Source organism: Podarcis cretensis (assembly GCF_951804945.1).
Source record: "Podarcis cretensis genome assembly, chromosome: 4".
Classification (NCBI taxonomy): domain Eukaryota; kingdom Metazoa; phylum Chordata; class Lepidosauria; order Squamata; family Lacertidae; genus Podarcis; species Podarcis cretensis.
Genome location: NC_137173.1, coordinates 1,373,934 through 1,401,127, shown reverse-complemented (window position 1 = coordinate 1,401,127; position 27,194 = coordinate 1,373,934). Strand labels below are relative to the sequence as shown.

Here is a 27,194-nt window from a genome sequence, read left to right as displayed (position 1 = left end):
TTGGCTACACCTGCAAAAGAAATCATGTTAGAATCACAAGAATTACATTCCATGTAATCACTTTGATCAAAAGTCAACAAATACAGTCCATCTTTCTCTTCGGCAGAAAGATACAGCTCTCCATCTTTGTAGATCTCGCAGTGTTGATCATCATAGGACAGTTTTAGTCCCTTCTTGGCAATCTGCGAAACGCTGAGCAGATTGTACTTCAACTCTGGAACCAAATAAACATTGTTTATAGTCAAGTTCAGACTTTTAAGATACACAGTCCCAATTCCGGTGGCTTCCAGCTCTTGACCGTTGGCTTGTTGTACAACGAAGCTTTGCTTCTTAAACGATGAAAACAAATCCCTACGATGGGTCATGTGAAATGTGCACCCAGTGTCTATGACAAAAGCGTTCTCCACATCTGGCTTGGTTCCTTTCGACATCAAAGCCTTTGCAGGCTTCGCCTGTGACTTGGCATGACTTCTGCCTGACGCCTCAGACTTCGTGGAGCTTCCCTTGGCTCCTTTGTTCTGACGTGGCTTCCTGCAGTTCCGCTGAAGATGCCCAGTCTGTCCACAATTGAAACATCGGACAACGTTCAAAGCTACAGCGTCTCCTCCAGTAGCTACAGCAGTGGGGGTGTTAGAATTCCGTTCTTGTCTCCCCCTGTCCTTGACTTCCAGAGCAGCAAGTCTGTCCTGTTCGTTCAGAACCACGGCAAAGACCCTGTCCGACGTTAGATCAGCTGCTGGGAGAGACCCCAGCTGACTGGCAACTGTTTTGTAAGTCCGATTCAGGCTGTTGATCACCATGAAGCAAAACACTTCCTCATCCAGACGGAAATTGCGTTCCACCATCTGCTGACACAGAAATTTCATTTCCGTCAGGTGCGCTTGAACATCTCCATCAGGCGCAAGCCTCAGGTTAGTCAGCTTTTCAAAATACAGCAACGCTGAAGAACCTGCATCTCTCTGATGTGTCCTTCTCAGCGTGTCCCAAACATCTTTCGCGTGCTGTAAATCTTGTATATGAATAAGCTGAGAGTCTGACACGCACAGAATTATAGCAGTTCTGGCCTTCACATCCTGTGACTCCCAAACAGGCGTTGGTGCTGCAGGGATGGGGTTCTCAATCACCCCAAACAGTCTCTGATTCTGCAGCAAGGCCTTCATCTTAATAGACCAAGATGCATAATTGTCACTGGTCAAGAGGGGTGGAGAAGGCAGGCCTCCCCCCTTCTTGGCATCCATTTTGAGTCCTTGCATTGACTCTCAAACACAAGCCTCTAAAATCCAATAGCTGGCTTGTTTACACTCTGTGCACCTGGCAGCAATAACACTGGCCGCTTGGAAAGTCCCCTTTCAACAGTTCCTTTGTAAGGGCCTAGTCTAAACACGAGCTGTTTTAGCCTCTCTAGGCACAGCCTGACTTCCAGCCCTTATCTTGAAACTGGCCTGCGTTGCTAAGCAACCACATTCCTTTCCTTGGACAGGAAAAACCACAGGAATGTTTGGAATGCAGACTCTTCTCTCTCGGAGCTGTTTTTCCCAAACGTTGCTCCCATGAAGCAGAGAATTAATCCATCTGCATTCACACTCTTAAGCCCGAAAATCTCATACCTGGGCTCCGTAGCTTGGCTTTCAGCTTCCTCTGGTCAGCTTCTGGCTGCAGAGAATCAGCCTCCATCTCAGGCTTCCATGGAGAGGGATGAAAATAGCAGCTCTGCTCCTATTTCTGCAGACTTCCATGGATCGTAGAAACCATCCTCTGCTACCACTGTTGGAATTCAGGCTCGGTCAGAGGTATGTGCCTATCTCTCCAGGCACCGGCTGAATTCTTTTGACCTCCCTCCGGCGACTCCCGGCAGGAAAAACACACGAGGTCCGTTCCGGCGATTTTCCTCAGGCTGTGAGAAAAACACACCAACTGCTTCTCCTCCTCCCTGCTCCCTGCATATCCCCAGGGAGGGGAATCAGACTCAGACAGAAATGTATCTTACATGCTTTTATTCCTGTCTTTAGCAGTCATACAGTGAAAGATGTCCGCTCTCTTCAACAAACAGAGAGAAACTCCAAACTCCACCCATGTACATCCTGTACAGGTCATATGACACACTCTGAGCTCACATCCTGTGCTCAATAAGGAGAATGGACTGCCCCTTTGTTTCCATGGCAACAGTCACATACATCCTGTCTGGCTTTGCAGCCACAAGCAGCTGACTGAGCTGCTGGAGCCTTTGCTTGCTGCAGCCTTGCTGCTTTAGAATAAAGCCGCTCTGGGCGGCTTCCATAAAAACCAAAAATACACTAAAATATCACAGATTAAAAACTTCCCTGAACAGGGCTGCCTTAAGATGTCTTCTGAATGTCAGGTAGTTATTTATTGCTTTGACATCTGATGGGAGGGCGTTCCACAGGGAGGGCGCCACTACCGAGAAGGCCCTCTGCCTGGTTCCCTGTAGCTTTGCTTCTCGCAATGAGGGAACCGCCAGAAGGCCCTCGGCACTGGACCTCAGCGTCCGGGCAGAACGATGGAGGTGGAGACGCTCCTTCAGGTATACTGGGCCGAGGCCGTTTAGGGCTTTAAAGGTCAGCACCAACACTTTGAATTGTGCTCGGAAACGTACTGGGAGCCAATGTAGGTCTTTCAAGACCGATGTTATGTGGTCTCGGCGGCCGCCCCCAGTCACCAGTCTAGCTGCCGCATTCTGGATTAGTTGTAGTTTCCGAGTCACCTTCAAAGGTAGCCCCACGTAGAGCGCATTGCAGTAGTCCAAGCGGGAGATAACTAGAGCATGCACCACTCTGGCGAGACAGTCCACAAGCAAGTAGGGTCTCAGCCTGCGTACCAGGTGGAGTTGGTAGACAGCTGCCCTGGATACAGAATTGACCTGCGCCTCCATGGACAGCTGTGAGTCCAAAATGACTCCCAGGCTGCGCACCTGGTCCTTCAGGGGCACAGTTACCCTATTCAGGACCAGGGAGTCCTCCACACCAGCCCGCCCCCTGTCCCCCAAAAACAGTACTTCTGTCTTGTCAGGATTCAACCTCAATCCATTAGCCGCCATCCATCCTCCAACCTCCTCCAGGCACTCACACAGGACAGAGAAAAGAAAGTCCTTCTTTGGCGCAACACAGACTTAAACTATGGAACTCCCTGCCACTTGAATGGCTTGAGAAGAGGAATGGAGGGATTCATGGAGAACAGGGCTTTCGATGGCCGCTAGCAAGGGTGTTCTGGGACATTTAGCCCCTAGAGGCGAAACCCCCGGCTCTCTTCCCTGCCCCTTCCTGCCCCTCACCGCCCCAGGTGTCCTCCTCTGACATTGCACCCCCACTCTGATGCCACGTGTGTACAGTTGGCCCACCCCTTACGTGAGGATTTTGTTGGGGAGGGGTCTGCATGCACAAAACCCAAATCTTGCAAAGTCAAGAACCCCCAGAACTGCCCCTCCGCCCAGCGAGGGAAAGGGCTGCTTTCTGGGCTCTGGGAACATTTCCCGAGCCCTGTAAGCAAGAAAAGATCACTGGATGGGCAAGTGGAAGCAGAATAATAAGTAAACGGAAAGCAGGAACCGTGGGCTCCCCCTGTTCTCCATTTATTCGTTTATCTCCCCCTTTGTTGCAAATGACCTGTTATCATTGCAGCCCTTCCAGGCACACTTTTCAGATGCCAACCGCTGACGCCCAGGGCCAGCCCAAGACATTTTGGCACCTGATGCGAATGACAAAATGACGCCCCCTCCTCTCTAGGGAAGAAGGGAAGGGGCAAGCATCTCAATCATGAAGAAGGAGGGAATAAAGATCCTCATCAGGATCTGTTGCCCTTCACACCAAGGGTCATCTAGTCCCACCCCCCGCCATGCAGGAATCTCAGCTAAAGCATCCATGGCAGATGGCCGTCCGATCTCTGCTGAGAAACCTCCATGGAAGGAGAGTCCCCCACCTTCTAAAGGAATCGGTTCAACCGTCAAACAGCTCCTACCCTCAGAAAGTCCTTCCTGATGTTTGGTTGATGGTTTTACAATATACAGTGGTCCCTTGGTTCTCAAACTTAATCCGTTCCGGAAGTCCGTTCCAAAACCAAAGCATTCCAAAACCAAGGCGCACTTTCCCATAGAAAGGAATGCAAAAGGGATTAATCCGTTCCAGACTTTTAATAACAATCCCCAAAGCAGCAATTTAACATGAATTTTATTATCTGATGAGACTATTGATCCATGAAATGAAAGCAATAAACAATGTGCTGCAGTCTCACAATCAATCAGTAGCTGAACTGGGTTCCACACACACACACAGCCACAAAAACACAAAATAAATAGCAAAAACAGACAGACCTCCGCGTAACACTCCAAACAGAAGTGTGGCACTCAAATCGGAAGTGTAACACTCAAAAAGGAGCATGTTCAACTTCCAAAAAAAGTTCGCAAACCAGAACACTTCCTTCCAGGTTTGCAGTGTTTGGGTTCCAAGTTGTTTGAGAACCAAGGCGTTTGAGAACCAAGGTACCACTGTATTCTCCCTGCTTTTATTGATCATGATAGCAGCACGGGTTAGATGTGCGAATCCTCTTTCGACCTCTTTGACTGGAGGACATGGTCAAATGCCCCTCCCCCCCGGCAGATCAACTTTACAAGCACCCCTGCATTTATTCCTGCATCGCAAGGGGTTGGACTAGATGGCTCTGGGGGTCCCTTCCAGCTCTACAATTCCTTGATCCCAGAAAAGCCCAGCCAGGCAGCAGGGCAGCAGCTCAGAGCGGGAGACGGAAGGCGACAATCTGTGTGTGGGGCATCCCTCCCTTTGTTGGGGCATCTCTTCCCTGGGGAAGCCCAGGGGAGCAGGTGGCCAGGTTCCTCGTCTCCCAGCAAGGGACCTCCTCCTGCTGCAGCTCCTCCCCACCTGCTCCTGGCCAAGGGGGAGGCTGCGGAAGCCGAGAGCCATTATCTGGATTCTGTCCCCAGATGAAGCCACAGGGGAAGAGAGCAGAAGGAGCTTTGAGAGCTGGAGAACTGGGGGCTGAAGACTCCCTTGCTTCCTCACCAGCTGGGGTGGAGGAGAGGAGAAGTCCTCTGCTCAGTTGCAGCTGGAGATGTCAGAGGATAAACAAGGCCCTGCCCTGCTCCCTCCCCTCCCAGGCAGAAGCTCATCCATCCAGGACCTGCCTGGTGAGTCAATGCTAGCCACTGCTGTATCGCTTGGAGAAGAAGGAATTTCATTTTGCCCTCAAAATTAAGCACTAAAACTGAACCAAGGAATGGAAGCTGATTGAACAGTTGAGGATGGTGGGTCTGCTTAGCCTGGAGGAGACCGAGAGATGGCATGATAGCCATCTTCAGGTATCTGAAGGGCCCTCACATGGAAGCTGGAGCAAGCTTGCCTTCTTCTGCTCCGGAAGGGAAGACCCAAATCAACGGATTAAAATGGCAATAAAGGAGATTCCGACTAAACTTTAGGAAGGGCAAGAGCTGTTTGACAGTGGAATAGACTGGTGATCTCTCCTTCCTTGGAGGTTTTTAAGCAGAGGTTGGGTGGCCACAAGTTAGGGGTTCTGTAGCTCTGGTTCCTGCATTGTGGGGGGCTGGACTCAATGTCTCCACAGGATCCTTTCCATCTCTACAATTCTATGAAATCCAACTTGTGAATCGTCAGGCTGAGGACGGAACGGACTGAGGTCGCTCTTTCCATTCCTCCAACCTGCCCAGTTCCTTCCATTCTGCCTTCCTCTCTCAGAAGCTACCCTCTTCCAGACTCCACCTCAGTGGGTTGAGATATCATGGAGACAAGCAAGACACTCCAGGTTGCTGAACCTTCCTCTGCCAACCAGAGTGCCTTCCACCCGGCTTCGTTCGTCCTTCTTGGCATCCCGGGCCTGGAGGCGTATCACGGCTGGATTGCCCTCCTCTTCTGCCTGATGTACATCGTGGCCCTTTGGGGCAACTCTTGCCTGCTGTACATCATCGCCACCGAGCGCAGCCTCCACCAGCCCATGTACCTCTTCCTGGCCCTGCTGGCCCTGGCAGACCTGGCCTTGTCCTCCTCCACCGTGCCCAAGACCCTGAGCGTCCTCCTCTCCCTCTCCAAGGAGATCTCCTTCCAGGCTTGCCTGGCCCAGATGTTCTTCACCCACCTCAGCTTCATCGCAGAGTCCACCATCCTGCTCGCCATGGCCTTTGACCGCTACGTCGCCATCTGCCGACCACTGCGCTACGCCACCATCCTCACCCGCCCTGCCATCGTGAGGGTCGGGCTGGCCGCTCTCGCCAGGGGCTTCTGCGTGATGCTACCCACAGTCTTCCTCCTCCAGAGGCTGCCGTACTGTGGGCACCGGGAGATGCCTCACTCTTACTGCGAGCACATGGGCGTCGCTCGCATGGCCTGTGCAGACATCGGCGTCAACATCTGGTACGGCATGGTGACCACCCTTTTGTCCCCCGGCCTGGATGTGGTCCTCATTGCCGTCTCCTACACCCTGATCCTCAGGGCGGTTTTCCGTCTCCCATCCAAGGATGCTCGTCTCAAGGCCATCGGGACGTGTGGCTCCCACCTGTGCGTCATAGTCTTGTTCTACACCCCTGCCTTCTTCTCTTTCTTTGCCCACCGCTTTAGCCACGGTACCATCCCTCAGCACCTTCTCATTCTCCTGGCCAACATCTACCAGCTCCTCCCTCCTGTCCTGAACCCCGTGGTCTATGCGGTCAAGACCAAATGCATCCGGGAGAGGCTGGCTCAGGCCCTCTGGAAAGCGGGGAAGGGGTGCTGAGCTTGGGGTCCCTGAAAGTGTGGGTGTCTGTTTTGCTTGTTTGTTTTATTCATTCGTTGGAAGCATTGCTGGGAATGAACCCTTCCAACTCTACAGTTGGGTGATTCTGTGATTCAGTGCCCTGTTCTGCCCCCTAAAATGAGGGAATGGGTTTTGCCTGGAAAATAACACAGGGGGGAAACAACCCTAACAACTCAAAGCTATTCTAGGCTGTATCAACAGAAGTCTAGTGTCCAGATCAAGGGAAGTAATATTCCGGTTCTATTCTGCCTTGGTCAGACCACACCTGGAGCACGGTGTCCAGTTCTGGGTACCACAATTTAAGAAGGATCTTGACAAGCTGGAACATGTGCAGAGGAGGGTGACCACAATGATCAAGGGTCTGGAAACTAAGCCTTATGAAGAACGGTTGAAGGAGCTGGGTATGTTTAGTTTGGAAAAGAGGAAACTGAGAGGAGACACAGTAGCCACCTTCAAATATCTGATGGGCTGCCACATGAAGATGAGGTGTTGGGCACTGTGTTCAGTTTAGAAGGTGTGCAGTGGAGGGCAACCAAGATGACTGAGGGTCTGGAAACCAAGTCTTATGAAGAACTGTTCAAGAAGCTGTGTATGTTTAGCCTGGAGGTGAGAGGATGACCGTTTTCTTAAGGGCTTTTGCATGGAACGTGGAGCAAGTTTGTGTTCTCCTTAGACGGTAGGACTTAAACCCATGACTACAAGTTGCAAGAAGAATTTCTTGCAGGAAGAATTTCTGTTGGTAAGAGTCATTTGACAGTTTAACAAATTCCCCTGGGAGGTTGTGGGCACCCCTTCCTTTGAAGTTTCTAAGCAGAGATCGGAGGGCCATCTGCCATGGATGCTTCAGCTGAGATTCGTGCCTTGCAGGGGGCTGGGCTAGATGACCCCTGGCAGTCCCTTCCACCTCTAGAATCCAATGATTCTATGATTTCTTTTGCTGCTTTCTCCCATCTCAGACTCTTACTGCTGAGTGTTGGCAGATGGGTATTGGGGGTGGCATCCTTGGAAACTCTGAATCAATGAATCCCCACATTTTGTCCTGGGGTAGATAAGCCCAAAGAGGAGGTCTGGGTATGGGGTAGTCCTTAGAGTGTCAGACTAGGCCCAGAATTCCCATTCTTGAGCACCCCTCATTTCTCTCAGCTCAACCTCGCTCACCAGGCTGTTTGTTGTGAGGCCAAAAGGGGGTGAGGAAAAGATGCCTGCATGCAGCCCTGAGCAATTGGGAGGAAAATGACACTTGTGTGTGAGTGTGTGTGAGAGAGAGATAAGGGCTTTATCTGAGCATTTGGGTCTAGTTCAAAGCAGAGCTTCTGGAAAGGGGAAAAAGCATTTTGGTGAATGGGAAGAACTCAGAGACGGCTCTTTTGTCATGAATGTGTCTGTTGTAGGGGAATTAGAGATTAAAACACATGAGGATGCTTGCCAGAGGAAGAAGTGGCCTGACGAAGAAGAAGAAGAGGAGGAGGAGGAGGAGGAGTTTGGATTTGATATCCCGCTTTATCACTACCCGAAGGAGTCTCAAAGCGGCTAACATTCTCCTTTCCCTTCCTCCCCCACAACAAACACTCTGTGAGGTGAGTGGGGCTGAGAGACTTCAAAGGAGTGTGACTGGCCCAAGGTCACCCAGCAGCTGCATGTGGAGGAGCGGGGAAGCGAACCCGGTTCCCCAGATTACAAGTCCACCGCTCTTAACCGCTACACCACACTGGCTCTCAGCTGACGAGAGCTTGGCATGCTGCTTCTACGGGCGACTCCCAGCCCTTTCTGAAAATGCAGGGAGAGGCCATAACCCAGGGGCAGCTGATGCTTGCTTGGTTATTTACTCCTGACATTTATAGTCCACTCTGTGGCCAAAAGGGGTCATGGAATCATAGAAGTCCCTATTTCCACCAGATGGAGAGGTATGTCAGGGCAGCCGGCACTTTGGTGGAACAGCCACGTGGCATCCATTAAGAGGGACCGCTGCCCAATCGACTGTTTCAGCCCACTCCCCAGCCTGGTGCCAAAGCCATGCAGCCCACACTGTTTGCGCAACACACAAGTTACAACAGCCGTCCTTGGACTGAGGCCCACGTGCCGAGTTACTAGCAGAGCAGGTTGGCTTTGCAAGAGCCAAGAGATCCAGAAACTTAATCGTAGACCTGTAAGGGACTCCAGGGGTCATCTAGTCCAGCCCTCTGCAACGCAGGAATCTCAGCTGAAGCATCCCTGGCAATTGGCCACCCAACCTCTGTTTAAAAACCTCTGAGGAAGGAGAGTCCACAATTTCTCGAGGAAGACCATTCCACTGTCAAATGGCTCTTTGTGGCTGCTTATGACATGAAGACCGCCATAAACAGATTTGCCCTCTGTTGCAGATCCCCCCCCCCAATAATTCAGTTTGTACAAACACAACACACACACACACGACATACGCGACATTTCTGTTATAAATTCATAGTAAATCAACTGTACATCGGATTTACACCGGTCTATGTTTATTTTGCTCCATGAAGGAAGGACTATTAAAGGGGGACGGTTTGATACAGGACAGCCATAATCCCTTAAGCGTACCAACACATACTCAGGAGCCCTACCCAGTTGGCATGACAACCGGGGTGGTCCCAGACAGAAGACCATCAAAGTCACAAAGGACTTGCATATGGGAGTGGATTCAACACGGACTGGAACAAAGGACAATGATCAGCTCTTCCCTCTGGGGGCAGGAAACTGCAAACTCCCTTTTGTCCTCTGTAAATGACTCATGGGGAGGGGGAAAGGAGGAACCAGCCAAGTGACAAGATACTCAGGTTACTGTCACAACTCCTCCCTCAACCCCTCCTTTTTGTGATGTGTCAATGATGTCATGATGTAGTTGTGATGTAGTTCTAGGGGTGTAGCTTGGGGGATTAGTAACTAATAAAAGTTGGGGTCTTTTTTGTTCTGGGCTTCCATCTTGTTCCACCTGGTGGCAGGTGGGAGTCCTGTCACGATGGTCTTCAATCAAGACCAAGCCGACTGGCTGCTGTTTTGCTCTGGGATTCCTGGCTGGTGTCCTTGGTTTTTTTTTGTGGTTTTTTTTTTGTCCAAGGGAGCCCTCGGATTTCTCCGTTAACAGCTCCATACTTCCCACCAGGCATCAGCAGGGTTGAAACACAGTCAGCAGCAAAGCGAAAGGAAATCAGCCCTCAGTCTTGATGAGCAACATGTGGATATTTTCACCCCCTCCCATTGCGAGAATCTCCTGACTTGATGTTTTCAGAAAGGAGGAGGCGGAAACTGCTCTTCGCTTCTTCCGCTCCTGCCTGACTCTCTGGGAGTCTGAGTGTTATCTCTGTAGTGATTAGATGGCTGAGTGAGAACTGTAACACTCATGCAGTCCTGTTACCTCTTTTAGTTTTTAGTTTGCAGTAGCTTTTAGAAAATAAAGACGTTATGCTTCACAGCAATCTTCCGTGTTGTTCATGCTCTGCTGAGTTTGGTGCTCACAATGGACAGTTGTGAGTCCAGTACACTTAGACCTGCTTTCCAGGAGTGGAAGGTCTCAGGAAGTGCTCCCCAGTTGCCTAGCCCAGTCGGGGCAGAAGAAGTTATTGAGCCCAGTCGTTGGCACCGGCTCAAAGGCGTACTGACACAACACACGATCTAGGCAGATTACTTTTTTTGCCCATCCTTAAGCTGTATGTGCTCCTGTTGCACGGTCCCAGCTCCTGCCAGCCTAGCAGTTCGAAAGCACGCCAAAAAGTGCAAGTAGATAAATAGGTATCTAGGATCATTTTTGTTTTCTCCTGCTCTGCAGGGTAGGACTCGAACCCCTAGCTTCAAGTTCCAAAAAAGGAGATTCCGGCTAAACAACAGGGAAAACATTCTGACAGTGAGAGTTGTTTGAGAGTGGAACAGACTCCCTCGGGAAGTTATGGACTCGCCTCCCTTGGAGGTTTTTAAGCAGAGGTTGGGTGGTCCTCCGCCATGCATGCTTTAGCTGAGATTCCTGCATTATCAAGGGGATGGACTAGAGGACCTTTGGGTCCCTTCCAACTCTACAGTTCTATGATTCTATATCCCAGTTTGATCACCGAGATAATCCAGAGGAGCACAGTAAATTGTCCCCCATGGTGCAGATGACCCAAACTGGCCTCAACCAGAATTTGGGCATTTAGTGTCCCTGATCCGATACGGTGGGAAATGTTTCCAGCAGAGATTCAGGAGGCAACCTCACTCCCACTCCCCTTTAAAATTAAGCTAAATGAATAAAACACTCTGAGACGCAGTGCCAAATCTCATTTAGTATTTTTTGCTGGCAATTTAAGTTATTTTTCAGTGGAAAACAGTTTTTTTTTGGGGGGGGGTTACATATTATATTTAGGACAGTTTACAAATCAATATATGTAGCATAACCTTTATCATTTATACAGTGATGAAAATAATATAAAATAATACCAATACCATAATGCAACAGTGCATGTTCTCTGGGAATTTATGATTCCAAAACATAATAAAAAATGACTATTATTCAATAGATGACGTTTGCTGATTATTTTTTATTTCCTATGATAGTAAGTTTTGATAATGTTACTACATTCCAGATTCTTTCAAACCAAAGACTGAAGTTGCTGTGCCTCTGAGAGAGCTATTTTTGCTGCAAACAGTACAGTATTAATTTATCAAATGTATAACAAACTAACAAAATATTCCAACAATTCGAAGAAAGAAAGAAGGAACGGGGGTGGGGGGGGGGAGAGAGACCCAAACAAACTCTGTCATGTAAATCCACCATCTTTACTTTGGGCTTTCAGGCTCCTCTTGAAGATTGAGAATGGTCAGGCTGAGTTGGTAGAAACTCTTCATCTCCCAGATGTCCTCTGACCCTAATGGCAGCCAGGGTGAGACCTTTAGAGGAATGTTCAGCAGAATCCTTCCACGGCCTTTCAAGAAAGACTCAAGCAGTAGACTTTGTCATTTGTTCCCTGTGCCATATGAAGACCCTTGAAATCGTCTCGGGTGGCTACCCATTTGCATGGCTCTTGACCAGCCTGGGTCAACCTGCTGCAGCCCTCCATATGTTTTTGTACAATAGCCCCCATCATGCTGACGGTGGCTGATGGGAGTTGTAGTCAAAAACAGCTTCAGGGTACCAGGTGTGCAATGTCTGCTCTAGGTGGTTCTGCTAAATCTGGCACACAGACAAATCGGTCACTTGCTTCTGCTCATAGCCACTGCTTTCCCTGGGACCAAATGAGCCCATTTCCTCCTGAGCAGCTTCCAGAGACTGTCCTGGATCTCCTTAGTCCTCATGCCATAAATGATGGGGTTGAGGATCCAGGGAAGAAACAGGTATATTGCGCTGAGCAGATTGTGGACATCCTGGCTGGCTGACTTAGCTAAGCGGAAGACAAGAGAGGAGACAAGGCTGCAAGAGTAGACTGTAAGAATGACCATGAGGTGGGTGCCACAGGTGTGGAAGGCCTTGTGTCGGGTGTGGCCAGAGCTCATCTGCATGGATACCTGGAGGATGCAGCCATAAGAACCCAGGAGGAAACAAAAGTCTAAGATGATGGTGATGGTTCTTGCTGCCAGGCCTATAATCTTGTTCCTGGAGATGTCACCACAGGACAACTTCATGAGGGCCATGTGCTCACAGGCAAAATGCCCAATGATGTTGGACCTGCAGAACCTCACCTGGGAAGCCAGGATTACCACTGGGCCCACTACAGCCAGACTCCGGGCAAGAGCGACCAGTGTCAATATCACCAGGAGCTTCTTCGTCATGATGTCTGTGTAGTGCAGAGGGTGACAAATGGCCACATACCTGTCCAAAGCCATCAGGAGGAGTACATTGCAGTCCAACATGAGGACAAAGTAGATGAAGAACATCTGGACCAGGCACTCCGTCAGGGAGATGTGGCTGACTCCGAGAAGGAAGCTGAGGAGCATCTTGGGAAGGATGACGGTGGAGCCACAGATGTTGACTGCCAAGAGCAAAGCAATCAGGACATACATGGGCGAATGGAGACTGTGATCTCTCCTCACAGTGTAGATCAGGATGGAGTTCCCTGCAACAATCATGAGGTAAAGGCAGAAGAAAGGGATGGCGAGGAGATATCTGGACTCTTGGAGGCCTGGGAAGGCGAGCAGAAGGAAGTCTGTGTAGGAGACGTTGGCTGTTCTGTTCTGATCCCCTCCAGCCATCTTGGCAATGATTGGAGATAACAATCCTTAGATCTGAAAAGAGGGAAGAGAGGAACATTTCACTCATTATTTTACAATCTGTGGGTAGTATGGCAGCAGTGACCATTCCTGGACTGGGAGAGCTTCACCATAGTAGTTCAAACACTGGCAACTTTAAGACTGGATCAGTGCAACAGATTCTATATGGAGCTCCCCTTGTGCTCGATTCAGAAGGTGCAGTTTGTGCAGAATGCTGCAGCACAAATGCTTACAGAGTGAGACCCTGTCACCTTTTAGCACCTCTGCTCAGAGATCTGCACTGGCTGCCAATTAGTTACAAGACCAAGTTCCAGGTGTTACTATCTGTACTTAAAGACCTTTCCAGTTTGGGACCTTTTTGCTTCTGGGTTTGCCTTACTGTATAGGAATCTACTTAATACCTGTTCTGCAGCTGTAAGAAATAAATCTTTTAAAGTGTGGCATCACCTCCCTCCTGGAACTCCCTGCGTTTAGACATTAGGCAGGCACCTTCACTGCTAAAAAAAATTCTGTTCAAGACAAGCCTCTCCAGATATGTGCATGTTGTTGTGTTTTAATCTCTTTTTGCTTACTTTTGATTTTAATTGCCTTTTGAATCATTTAATTGCCTTTTGAATCATTTAATTGCCTTTTGTTAATCATTTTACTGCTTTTTTGGTAACCTGCTGAGAGGTTTTATTACAGTCAAGCAGTTTGTTAATGTTGTGAAAAGAATAAGGGGGGGAAATATTTCATCTGTTAGGAGCACATGAAGTAGTTTCGTCCCTTTACCTCAATATTGCCCACACTGACTCAGGGGCGAACGAAGGCCAACCGATATCCGGGACGGTGCAAACCGCTGGCTGTACACATGTTGCGCCACTACGTACAATGCATGTGTGGTGTCACTACGTAGGGCGCATGTGTGGCGTCGGGCATGTGTTGTACATAGAGGTTTGCTGCTGGTGCCACTCGAACGCCGTACGGACGGTGGCGGGATCCTCTGATCGTGGCTGCACTCGCGAATGGAGGATCCTCCATATGCGATTGCGGCATATAGAAATAAAAGACACTACAAATAAAAGGCAAGATGGCACCACAATGAAAGGGAAGGGAAGGTATCTTGCGGGTAAAAGGGATCATTCCCAAGCAGCAAAAAAAGGAGAGAGCTAGGCTTGAACTCAGGATCAGTCCCCATCTGTAAAATGGGAGCAGCAACCTGAGCCAGTTCCAGACAGTTGCAATTTTCAGGTGGGGTTCAATTAAATACTGGCAAATTCAGGTTGTGTAGTTAAAGGTGGTTTGGCTTTCCTGTGCAACAAACCCCGCTCCCTGCAAAATAACCAGACTTTTTGGGGTGAGGAGAGTGACAGGAACATGCCTTGGAGAGAGAGAGAGAGAGGCGGGAGGCAGGTAGCAATTGCTTGTAAGGACCAAAGATGTGATCTGTCTTTGCAGCAGAGCTGTGCTTATCACCAGATGCAGTTTGACAATGTATTTCCCCCCCGGTCTTGTGTAAGCATCCTACATTATATTGTTCTGCCCACCCAAACCTCCTTGAGCTGCAAGTGAGATTCTGGGGGTTCCAGGCACTCACTCAGGGGTTGTGTTTCCTTTGGGGAGCAAGCACAGCAGAGCCTGGGGTGTCTTTTATGATATGTGGCTTATTTACACAAATATACAGCCTATACCTATATAGGGAAAGTGCAGAGCATGTAAGAGAAAGTGTAAGAGCGTCCTGTTCCTCCTATGGCTGCAACCTCAGACGCCAAGAGACCCCAAACATCATGTCTGACTCTCTCTGCAGCATAAAACTGCCGGCCTCATGCTCTGCTCCCTCCTGTCCTCCCAGCTTGCAAAAGTGACCCTTCCCCCCTGTTCACTTGCCTCCTTACCCACTGCAGCCCTGTCCCTCTCTCCTGAAATTCTGGCCTTTTCTCTCTGCTATCTCTCTGCTCAAGGAGGGGCTAGAGCATGTGACTCTTAATCTCAGGTTTGTGGCAATGAGTCCCAGGCTGGGCAAGACGTCTGTATTGCAGGGGATGGAATTAGATGGCCCTTGTGGTCAATTCTATGATTCCATTGAAGTGTGGACAAAATAGACTCTTAAAACACTTAAGAAGTCAACCCAGGAGGCAGAGCAGAGCCATCCTTGCTAATAGCCATCGACAGGAAGGAAGTGGTGCAACATCTCTAGGCAAGCTCGCTTCCCTCCCCTCTTTTTCTCCACAACTGTTCTCCTTACATCTTCCTCCAGATTCTCCCCTAAATCCACATCAGATCAGCTCTTCTTGAAAGAGGGTGCCCAGAATAGAATGTGGGCTTTCCAGACTCTTGTCTATCCAACTTGGAGCCTTGTAAGTCTTGCATAAGGCAACCTGGCTAATGTTGCACCTAAAACAGCAGCCCAGCATACTAGTTTGACTCAGCCACATTCCTTACCTCGTCCTCTTCCGTTTCAGCATCCTCTTTAGGGATAGATGCTGCAGTTTTACCTACCTTGAAATGCTGAGAAGCATCCAAGGGCCCAGCAGGGTCTGAAGGATTCTGTTGTGCCCGACAGGATTAAGTAAGCTCAGGTCTGTTCTCAGAGGAGTCCCAGGCAAGATGGTTCCCTCTTGGGAGCCATAATTGATGGAGTCCATTTTTAGCCTCCAGTTGGGAATTGGCACAGCTCTATCACTATTGGGCAGGAGATGATGGTCAGGTCATAGCCAAGTCATCCAAGCACTACAGATGAAGAAGACACACAAAATTCTACCTTATGCCCTCAGAGCCAAGTTATTCTCAAAGTGGGAATCTTCCTCATGTAGCCAAACTTTAAGAACTGTTTCTGTGAGTTCTGGGAGTGGTTTTCTAGGCTGATTGGGTACAGCTGGTGATGACTACAAAAGGAGAAGTTGCAGTTTGAATTTGCCTGCAGAGAGAGAACACCCACATGCTTTGTGTTTGTTGTTTTTGCATAGCTGTAATAAAACCTTTGTTTGAGTGTTTAACACCAGTCTCATGGTTCTGTCGTCTGCCACCAGAAGAAAAAAAACCCTTTACAGGTTATGGGCCCAGTCCTGAGTGGGCAGAGACTGAGCGTGGAAAAGGACCCAGAGACTGGAAGCAACTCAGCATTTCTCAAGCAGCTGGCTGTGTGAAGGCATCGGCAGGGAGTGTCTGTTTGAGACCAGGAGCCAAACAATTCTTCAAGCCACGTGTGAGTAAAGACTGAGTGGAAAGCTGAAAGCTGGGTGGAGCCATGGCTGGACTTGGAGCTGGAGCTCAAGGGGGAGCTTCATATTTTCCAGTAGAGAAACTGGGAGAGTCCAATTATATGTCATGGAGTTTACTGATGCATTTTTAAAGAAAGAACAATGTTGGACTGGTATTGTTAACCCTCCTGTAAAAGATGAGGATGAAGAAGTAGATGAAGCAGACCAAAGACTGGAGGACAAAGCATATGCCAATCTCCTTTTGAGTTTTGAGAAGTCTGTTTTCTCATGTGCGAGACCTTGAAACAGCAAGTGAGATTTGGAAAGCACTGAGAGCCATACACATTAGAGCTGTTGTGGGCAGCAAAATTACTCTAATGAGATCTCTGTACTGAGCCAGACTGAGGGTGAATGTGTTTCAAAAACCCTTCAAAGTATGCGTGATTTATTTTCAGAGTTAAATGAACTTGGAGAACATTTTTCTGAGCAGAGAAATGTTTATATTGTGCTGTCTTCACTTCCTGAGTCATGGGATAATTTAGTGATGATGCTGGAGGCAATTCCAGAAAGCCAATTAAGGATGCTCTTCTTAACTGGGCGTTTGCTTGATGAGGAGGAAAGATGCCATGAGAGGAAGACGACAACACGTCAGCGTAACTCTGGAAATGGGAGATGGTCCAGTAAAAGATATGCAACTAATGAGGAGTGGCAACATAAAGAGGCTGTTGACCACACAGAGGAAGTAGCTTTCACAGTCAGAAGATGCTATCGTTGTGGGTCAGCCAAGCATTTAGTACAACAATGCACTGTGTCTGTGGGACACAGTTTGCTGGGAAGCAAGAAGACAGGACGAGTCGGATCCAGTATGTTTCTGCAGCAGTTTGAGGCACCAGTCACGACGTTGGACAGGACTGGATTTTAGACTCAGCATTTTAGACTCAAACATTTTTAAGTCTGCACAAATCCTTGTAGAAAAGCAACCTTGTAAATCTGTAAATGTAGTACTAGCTGATGGAACAGTGCATGAGTTAGCTGGAAAGGGTAATGTGAATATTAACTGTTTAAGCACCAAATTTACCAATGTTTTATGTGTACCAAGCTTAGAAAATAATTTGCTTTCAATTGCAAGTCTTGTTAAGCAGGGGTTTAAGGTAACCTTCTCTAGTTCAGGCTGTAAAATAGAGAAAGCTGGAAAAGTGGTTAAAGCGTCACTAAAAAATGGTTTGTTTTGGAAGATCAGCTAATAAGTGAGTCTGGGGCATGTGTTAAAGCCTGTAATAGAGCCTTACATGATGAGTGCCAGCATTTGTGGCATCGTTGTTTGGGGCATGCCAATTTCCACAGCATTGCCAAAATGCCAAAGTTGTTGTTTAGTCGTGTCCGACTCTTCATGACCCCATGGACCAGAGCACGCCAGGCACTCCTGTCTTCCACTGCCTCCCACAGTTTGGTCAAACTCATGCTGGTAGCTTTGAGAACACTGTCCCACCATCTCGTCCTCTGTCGTCCCCTTCTCCTTGTGCCCTCCATCTTTCCGAACATCAGGGTCTTTTCCAGGGAGTCTTCTCTTCTCATGAGGTGGCGGAAATATTGGAGCCTCAGCTTCATGATCTGTCAGAATTAAGTAAGGGAATTAAAATGAAAAAATGTTCAGTTTTTCTGGACTGCAATACCTGCAAGGAGTCTAAAAGTAAGCGAGGATATTATCCTGAAAGTAATAGAATTAGCAAGAAGCCATTTGCTTTAGTACACTCAGACCTTTGTGGGCCATTTGCAGAATCTGAAGGAGGAGCAAAGTTTTTCCTGGTTTTTGTGAATGATTACAGCTGGTATACTTGGGTATACACAAAAGTAAAACTGGTCAACTGATTAAAAATTGGGTCAACTATATAGAAAGCCAACTATATAGAAAGGCAGTTTCCCTACAAAGTTACCCAATTGCAGAGTGACCATGGAGTCGAGTTCATGTCTGAAGCCCTCCAAATATGGTTGAAAAAACATGGTATTAGTCACCGTAAATCGTGTCCTTTTTCACCCAAAGAAAATTTGATTGCAGAACACAAGTTAAGGTCTTAACAAACAATGCTATATTCTATGTTATGTGATTCTGGTTTATCCAGGAAGTTTTGGGGGGAAGCAATTCTCTGTGTTAATTACATACAGAACAGATTATTTCATTCTCTCATAAATAATACCCCTAATTTTTTGCTTTATGGGGGAAAAAATCTGTTTTGGACCATGTTAAAACTTTTGGTTGTTGGCCTTGGGTTCACATCCCAAAAGGACAGAGAAGGAAAGGAGATCCCAAGGCAAAGAGACTTAGATTTGTTGGTTATCAAAGCTGGTCAAAAGGTTACCATTTTGCACTAGGGCGTGGCAGAGTTGTGATATCAAGACATGCAGAGTTTTGTGAGCAAGATGGTTGGGCTTGTTTACATGGAAATTCAGAAGTTGTTTTTTCTTCAGATGATACAGATAAATTTGTGAAATCTGAGGAAGAAAAGCCACAAATTCAAGAAAGTTCTGAAAGTGATAGTGATGAGGAATCAGGGGATGAGGGTCCCAGTACACAATCTCCTAAAACTAAACCAATTTCTCCTGAGCAAGATGAATTAGAAGGGGAAGATAGTCCAGAGGCGGGAAGTGTTCGAGTTAGAAGATCACAAAGAAGGAATAAGGGGGTACCTCCAGAAAGGTTTACTATACAAGAAGTTAAAAGTGTTGATGTGAAGAAAGAACCTCGTGATTATGAGGTTTTAAAGTTACCACACCAGGAAATAGTAATGTGGGAAAATGCAATGAGAGCAGAAATGAAATCTTTGGCAGAACATAATGTGTTTACTATTGAGCCATTGCCAGAAGGAAAAAAGGCAGTGAACTGTAGATGGGTGTATAAAATAAAACACTTGGCAGATGGTAGTGTTAAGCACAAAGCTAGGCTGCTAGCACGAGGTTTTACGCAAAGAAAAGGTGAAAGTTTTGATGAAACCTTTTCTCCTACTGCAAGGAGCAAAAGTGTACATTTGTTGCTAGCTATTGCAGCGCTACATGGGTTTCAGGTAAATCATTTTGATATTGAAACAGCTTATCTTAACACAAATCTGCACAAAGAAATTTTTATGAATGAAGCACCAGGAATTGAGGCAGGCGAACAGAATTCTGTATATAGGTTACACAAAGAAACTATGGACTCAAACAATCAGCTAGAAATTGGAACGATAATGCTTTAAAAAATATTGGCTTGAAAAGAAGCCTAGCTGATAATTGCTTGTACGCTAAAGGAAAGGGTGATAAACAAGAATTATATTTGTCTTACATTGATGATTTGCTTTATTCTACAAAAAATGACAAGCAAGAGGGGGAAATTGCAGAACAACTAAGAAAAGAGTTTAAAGTAAGAGATTTGGGAGCAGTGAAAAATTATCTCAGTCTAGAAATTCAAAGGACAAACGATGGAAGTTTTTTGTTGAGTCAAAAAGATAAAATAATGGAATTACTTGAAAGAAACAATATGCAAAATAGCAAGGGAGTAAAAAGCCCAATGGAAATAGGTTTTTTCAAGAATGAAGGAGAATGCACAGAACCAGTAAATCCTTCACTAGTTGGAAGTTTATTACACATTTCATTGTGGAGCAGGCCAGATTTGAGTTATGCTGTTGTAATACTGAGCAGACTAGTAAGCTGTCTCACAGAAAATGCCTGGAAGGGTATAAAATGTATTTTCCAGTATTTAAAACATACGCTTGATTATTGTTTAAGATTACCATCTTCAGGGTCTACAAAATTGCAGTGTTACGTTGACAGCGATTGGGCCAAACCTGCCTGATAGAAAATCAGTTTCTGGCATGGTGTTTCAATTTGGGGATTCCTTGATAGGTTGGAAGTCCAACCTACTGGAGAATAAAACTCCAAGGTGGCTCTCATCAATGGAGGCAAAAGCTGTGAAAAAACTTAATATGGATTGTATATGGCCGAAATATTGGGAAATTCTAGAACAGGAGGGTAGTAATTTAAAACTGCAGAGTTTTGAGAAACTAAAGGATAAAGTGCGAGATTGGCTTCACTATTATCAAATTCTAGAGGCATATAAGATGGATAAGAAAATTGGCTTCCAGATGGAGAAATCTAAATTGGAAACAGAACTGTTAGAACCCAATACTAAGAATTTATCAAAAATGTATAACTTGCTGCTGAAATGGAATACACAGGATGAAATAGTCAAATCTGCTATGATTAAGTGGGCGCAAGATATTGGTCATAACACTATGTTTGCTGACTGGGAAAGGTTGTGGACCACTCGTATGAAATTCACGGCCTGTAACGCCCTGAAAGAAAATATTATGAAAATGATTTATAGGTGGTACATGACCCCAGTCAAGCTTGCAAAAATCTACCACTTGTCAGAGAATAAATGTTGGAAGTGTAAAGAAAGTGAAGGCTCATTCTTCCACCTCTGGTGGACGTGCCCAAGGATTAAGGCTTTCTGGGAAATGATATATAATGAAATGAAAAAGATCTTTAAGTACACTTTCCTGAAGAAACCAGAGGCCTTTCTCCTGGGTATGGTCAGCCATGTGGTGTTAAAGAAGGACAGAACTTTATTTTTGTATGCCACAAAAGCAGCAAGGATCCTTATTGCAAAGTATTGGAAGACATCAGATCTACCCACTCTGGAAGAATGGCAGATGAAAATGACAGACTACATGGGACTCGCAGAAATGACGGGCAGAATCCGAGACCAGGAGAAAGAGACAGTGGAAGAAGATTGGAAGAAATTTAAGGACTATCTTAATAAATATTATAAGATTAATGAATGTTAGATTGATATGGATTTAAAATAATGTGGTTTTCAGAGACGACGAGTATGAAAAAGAATGGAAGTGGTAAAAAATATTTGGGAAATAAGGGCATGGATTTGCTGATGGGATAATGAAATTAGAATACAGAATGGTGAGGTATGAGGAAGTCGGTGAAACTAGGTTGAGAAAATAAGGTTTGAAAGTTATACTTGTTGTCTTTGTTTGTGTCTGTTTTTATTGTTGTTGTTGTTGTTTTTATGTCTTTTTTGGAAAATTTAATAAATATCATTTAAAAAAAAAAAAGGAAGTCCAAAAAGCAAGGAATCGTGGCCACATCTTCAAAAGAGGCTGAATACTATGCTTTATCGGAGTTGTGTAATGAAATAAAATATTACATTCAAATCCTCAATGATTTAGCTATACAATGTGATTACTCAGTTCAAATATGGGAAGACAATCAAGCTGTAATAACTTTAGCTGGGTCTGAGCAGTTTAAAACTAAATCAAAACATTTGGAGATTAAGTATCAGAATGTAAGTGAAAATGTTAAATAAAACCTGATAATGCTGAAATACTGTGAGAGCGTGCAAAATCTGGCTGATATATTTACAAAAGCACTAACTTTTGGGAAACATGCACAATTAGTGACAGAATTAGGAATTGTTGTGCATGATGTCTAAATATGTTTTGTATATGTTTAAAGTATTGTTTCTGTTTCTGTTTGAATGAGAGGGGGTGTTAGGAGTCATTCTGCAAAGAAACAGAAAAGATGATTGTAACTTTAAGAGCTGTTTCTGTGAGTTCTGGGAGTGGTTTTCTAGGCTGATTAGGTACAGCTGGTGATGACTGCAAAAGGAGAAGTTGCAGTTTGAATTTGCATGCAGAGAGAGAACACCCACATGCTTTGTGTTTGTTGTTTTTGTACAGCTGTAGCTGTGGGTTAAAGCCTCAGCGCCTAGGGCTTGCCGATCGAAAGGTCGGCGGTTCGAATCCCTGCGGCGGGGTGCGCTCCCGCTGCTCGGTCCCAGCGCCTGCCAACCTAGCAGCTCGAAAGCACCTCCGGGTGCAAGTAGATAAATAGGGACCGCTTACCAGCGGGAAGGTAAACGGCGTTTCCGTGTGCGGCTCTGGCTCTGGCTCTGGCTCTGGCTCTGGCCAGAGCAGCGATGTCACGCTGGCCACGTGACCCGGAAGTGTCTCCGGACAGCGCTGGCCCCTGGCCTCTTAAGTGAGATGGGCGCACAACCCCAGAGTCTGTCAAGACTGGCCCGTACGGGCAGGGGTACCTTTACCTTTAATAAAACTTTGTTTGAGTGTTTAACACCAGTCTTGTGGTCTCGTGGTTCTGTCTGCCACCAGAAGAAAAAACCCCTTTTACAGGTTATGGGCCCAGTCCTGAGTGGGCAGAGACAGAGCGTGGAAAAGGACCCAGAGACTGGAAGCGACTCAGCGTATCTCAAGCAGCTAGCTGTGTGAAGGCGTCGGCAGGGAGTGTCTGTTTGAGACCAGGAGCCAAACAATTCTTCAAGCCATGTGTGAGTAAAGACTGAGTGGAAAGCTGAAAGCAACCACCTAATCACAACCGCCTAATTAAAATACTAAAATCCCTGCCCTTGTTGACATCTGCCCTCACCCTGAATTCCGCCACCTACTCCTCATATTAACCATTGTCCTTATTTGGTCAATGCCTCCATGCCTTTTTCTGTTGACGTAAGCCATGTTACAAGTTTAAGTGAGTTCTATGTCTTTTGAAGCCAAGAGGACAGAGCCACATCCTTTTTTAAATATATATATAATTTTTATTTATTTTCCATTTAATGTTATACATTCACACCGTCATTATCCACTATACAGCCCTGGCTCTTTAGAGCCTATTGACTTCCTTCCCTCCTGCCTCATAGTTTTTGAAATTAACCTTTATATCATTGCAATTTATACGTTTTCCAATTCTAATTAGACTTATTAAAGAATGTCTCAAGATTTAAATAAATATAAAAAGGAAGAAAGTTTCTCATTACAAATCTTCTGACAACCCTACTAGTGGTGTTAATTGCTTACAAGGATCTTTCAAATATCGTATAAATTTACTCCAATCCTTTTGGAATACTTGATCATGCTGGTTTCGGATTTTTCCTGTCAACTTCGCTAGTTCTGCGAAGTCCATCATCTTCATATGCCACTCTTCTTTCATCGGTACTTCTTGCTGTTTCCCTATTTGGTCCATCTCAAATCGGTTACCCATATGACCTAGAAGCACCTCTTGCCCAATACTTCCCTGGCCATCTTTCACAAGAAGTGTCTGGTGGCAGTGGCGGATGTTGGCCTTTCAAATTTCAGCATAGCCTTGTGTGATGCCAAAATTCTCTGCCCCCCATCTCCTGCCTTGCATTCTAATAGTTGTGGCACCCCCTTTTGGATTGGCACCCAGTGTGGGTGAACTGGTTGCTCTCTTCTAAATCTGCCTCCGCTGGTGGTGACTGACTGGGAAAGAGATCTCGGGGTTGTGGCAGGCAGCTCAGTGAATATGTTGGCTTGGCATGTGGCACATTTAACTCAGAGGCAAAGAAGCCAGAAATAATAGGATCTGGACAAGAGAGTGTTGCTGTGACCCCCCTCAGAGGCAACAACTTTGAAAGGCACTTTCGGGACAAAATTCAGATTCAGGTGACATAGTCAGAGCAAATCCAGTGGGGGCATCCAGGGAACAGTCTGAGCCACCTACGATGGATCAGTATTATCCTTATTATTTGGAAACACATTTCCTTCCCTTTTGAAAATAGTCTAAATAAAGAAGACAGTTTTTAATATTGGTAGTCCTTGCTTGGTGCTTTGAGATTTGTCAACCAAGGTAAAGGTAAAGGTAAAGGTAAAGGTACCCCTGCCCGTACGGGCCAGTCTTGACAGACTCTGGGGTTGTGCGCCCATCTCACTTAAGAGGCCAGGGGCCAGCGCTGTCCGGAGACACTTCCGGGTCACATGGCCAGCGTGACATCACTGCTCTGGCCAGAGCCAGAGCCAGAGCCAGAGCCAGAGCCGCACACGGAAACACCGTTTACCTTGCCGCTGGTAAGCGGTCCCTATTTATCTACTTGCACCCGGAGGTGCTTTCGAGCTGCTAGGTTGGCAGGCGCTGGGACCGAGCAGCGGGAGCGCACCCCGCCGCAGGGATTTGAACCGCCGACCTTTCGATCGGCAAGTCCTAGGCGCTGAGGCTTTAACCCACAGCGCCACCTTCGTCCCCTTTGTCAACCAAAGAGCCACTTAATTGTCCCAGGTCCCAGTTGGGTTGGGAGATCCCTCAAGGTCTCTGAAGTATGCAGCATAAATACCTCACCGAGAGGCCGAAGCCAACATTTGCTTAGGAGGGGGCATTGCTGCCTTGGTAAGCTGAATGTGCAACCATTCCTAAGGAGGTAGCATTTTGGGCTGTTGTGCCAAGTCAGTGTTCCACAGAGCAAGGCATGCGGCAAGTTGTCCCCTTTGCAATGGTGCAGTGAGCTGGGGTTGTTTCTGACTGTGGAATCTTCCATGCAGTTCTGAGTATGCTGTTGCCACTGCAAAATGCTACCCAACGCAGCTAACAAGGCTCACCTTGCTCCTTGCTCTGGGTTCCCTAACATTTCTTTGGAAAATGCCGACTGTAACACCCCGAGAAAGGTAAGTGCTAAAGGAAGCAGAGGCTGTATTTCCTGACAGGAGGGGAAATATTGGTGGCCTGGCTAGCAGGAGATAAGTGTACCGTGTTGAAGATTTCCAGGAGAGGACAGAGAGGAGTGGAAGAACATTTGGACGCTGGTGGAGAAGAAAGAATGGTGTATATAGCATGCCTGGATAAATCAGTTGGTTAGAGTGTGGTGCTGATAATGACAAGGTTGCAGGTTCATTCCCCGTATAGCACAACTCCTCAGGGTCTCTTCCAACTCTACAATTCTATGATCATTTAGATGAGCCTTTCTCAGCCTTGGGACTCTTCCAACTCTCCAATTCCTTGATTCTTTGTAGCCACCCACCTGATTTGACAATTTTTACAATGCAGCTTACTGAACATACCAAAATATTCACTGAGAAGAGAAATACATTTAAATAAGCATTAATATATGCATATAAATACATAGTTTGAGATGGAATTTTGAAAAATAAACAGATCTTTATTGTATTTATTGCATTTATATCCCACCTTTATCTTCCAAGGATCTCGAAGCGGCTTCCATGGTTCTTCCCCCCTCCCCCCATTTCATCCTTACAACAACCCTGTGAGGTAGGTTAGGCGAAGAGATGGGGCTTGACCCAAGTGAGCTTCATGACTGAGTGGGGATTAACGTGGAAGTGAAATGGAATCATGGGTAAAAACATGTGAAAGTGACAAAGATGGACTGAGATACTCAGGTCTGCCAGTTCTAATCTGGAGATTTTCCTAGAGGAAGAGACTCCCAGGTGTCCTCCGAAAGAGCAGACTTGGGTGTCCAAAACACCTGAGGGCTAATCGCTTACCCCAAGGTGGAGAGATCCAAAACCAGTGACCTTACCACAACTGCTTCATTTATTCACTCAGATAGTTCTTCTTTCTGCTTCTAACAGCCACCCACTCTAGAGAGGTGACTCCACCCTTCCCATGTAACTGAGGTCTGGCAGACAGCCAAGTTTGGCCCTGGGTGTATAGAACATTCCAGTATCATAAAAAGAAGGGATAACAACCGTTACGAGATCCACTCACATAACGGGACCTCCACTTCCCCTCTTCATAGAATTGTAGAGTTGGAAGGGACACAAGGAAAGAGAGTCCACCACCTTCAGAGGGAGACCGTTCCCCTGTTGAACAACTCTTAAATGCAGGAAGTTCTTCCTCATATTTAGTTGGTATCTACTTTCTTGTAACTTGAATCCATTTCATTTGGAGCAGGAGAAAACAAGTTTGCTCCATCTTCCATGTGACAGCTCTTTAGATATTTGAAGATGGCTTCTCTCCACACCCCCTAGAAACCTGCTCCACAGGGTCCCCCAACCCTCTGGAGCAGTTTTTGAAGGTCCACAGAAGGATGCAGTCGAGAGGAGAGGGAAGTAACATTGCACAACTGGCAGTCTGTTGCACCAAAGGAACAGCAGCTTTGGACACAAGCCTATATCTTAATGCCTAGGATGTATAGATAACCTATCTGTAGAAACATTTTCTTAGACTCCCTAAAAATGCGCTACTACAACTGTATAGGGTTCTGTTGCTAAGTATAACCATCTGAATGTTCATCCATCTTCATTTGTTTCCAGTCACATGGAATGATGGTTCCTCCCGTGGTGCATTGGTAAGATGCCGGCCTTCTACAATGCCTGCGTCAGCCCGTCCACCTTCTCCCTCACGGGCATCCCTCAGCTAGAAGCTGCCCATGTCTGGATCTCCATCCCTTTCTGCTCCATGTACATCATGGCCGTGGTGGGCAACTGCACCATCCTCTTCATCATCCGGGCCGAGCCCAACCTCCACGAGCCCATGTACCTCTTCCTCTCCATGTTGGCAGTCATCGACTTGGTCCTCTCCTCTTCCACCATGCCCAAGCTGCTCAGCATCTTCTGGTTGGGCAACAAGGACATTGCCTTCCACTCCTGCCTCCTCCAGATGTTTGTCATCCACTCTTTTGCCACCATTGAATCTGGGATCTTTCTGGCGATGGCCTTTGACCGCTACGTGGCCATATGCACCCCATTGAGGCACGGGACTATCCTGACCCACTCGGTGGTGGCCAAGATCGGGCTGGCCGCTGCTCTGCGGGGCTTCCTATACATCGCTCCACTGCCTCTTCTTGCCCATCGATACACCTACTACCACACCAACATCATTGCACACTCCTACTGTGAGCACATGGCTGTAGTGATGCTCTCCTGCGAGGACATCTCCATCAGCAACATCTATGGTGTAACAATTGGCTTCCTGGTACTCATAATTGATTCTACGTTCATTGGGTTGTCCTATGTCCTCATCTTCTGGGCGGTAATGAGCTTGTCTACCACGGAGGCCCGTCTTAAGACCTTCAGCACTTGCACCTCACACATTTGTGCCATCTTGATCTTCTACATCCCCATTGTTGTCTCCTCCCTGATACATCGGTTTGGGCACAATGTGGCTCCTGCAGCTCACATCCTCCTGGCCAACTTCTATCTCATTTTCCCTCCCGTCTTGAATCCCATTGTGTATGCCGTCCGGACAAAAGAGATCCGGAGGAGGCTGGCCAAGATGCTGTTGTGGTCCAGAGGTGGTCTTGAGTGA

The 27,194-nt window shown here is 46.9% G+C and overlaps 2 protein-coding genes across 2 annotated transcripts; one reads left to right on the top strand and one right to left on the bottom strand.

The window, feature by feature from the left end:
• Positions 1–5,901: 5,901 nt before the first annotated feature.
• LOC307213924 (uncharacterized protein) lies at positions 5,902–27,194 on the top strand (the record flags this gene model as incomplete). Its single annotated transcript, XM_079972155.1, has 4 exons — positions 5,902–6,743; positions 11,550–11,572; positions 12,365–12,900; positions 26,241–27,194. The coding sequence occupies 4 exons, from the start codon at positions 5,902–5,904 to the stop codon at positions 27,192–27,194; spliced, it is 2,355 nt and encodes a 784-aa protein (XP_079828281.1).
• On the bottom strand, positions 11,895–12,942 carry LOC307214949 (olfactory receptor 52K1-like; the record flags this gene model as incomplete). The annotated part of the gene is made up of 1 exon (XM_079974064.1): positions 11,895–12,942. The coding sequence occupies one exon, from the start codon at positions 12,940–12,942 to the stop codon at positions 11,947–11,949; it is 996 nt and encodes a 331-aa protein (XP_079830190.1). The 3' UTR covers positions 11,895–11,946.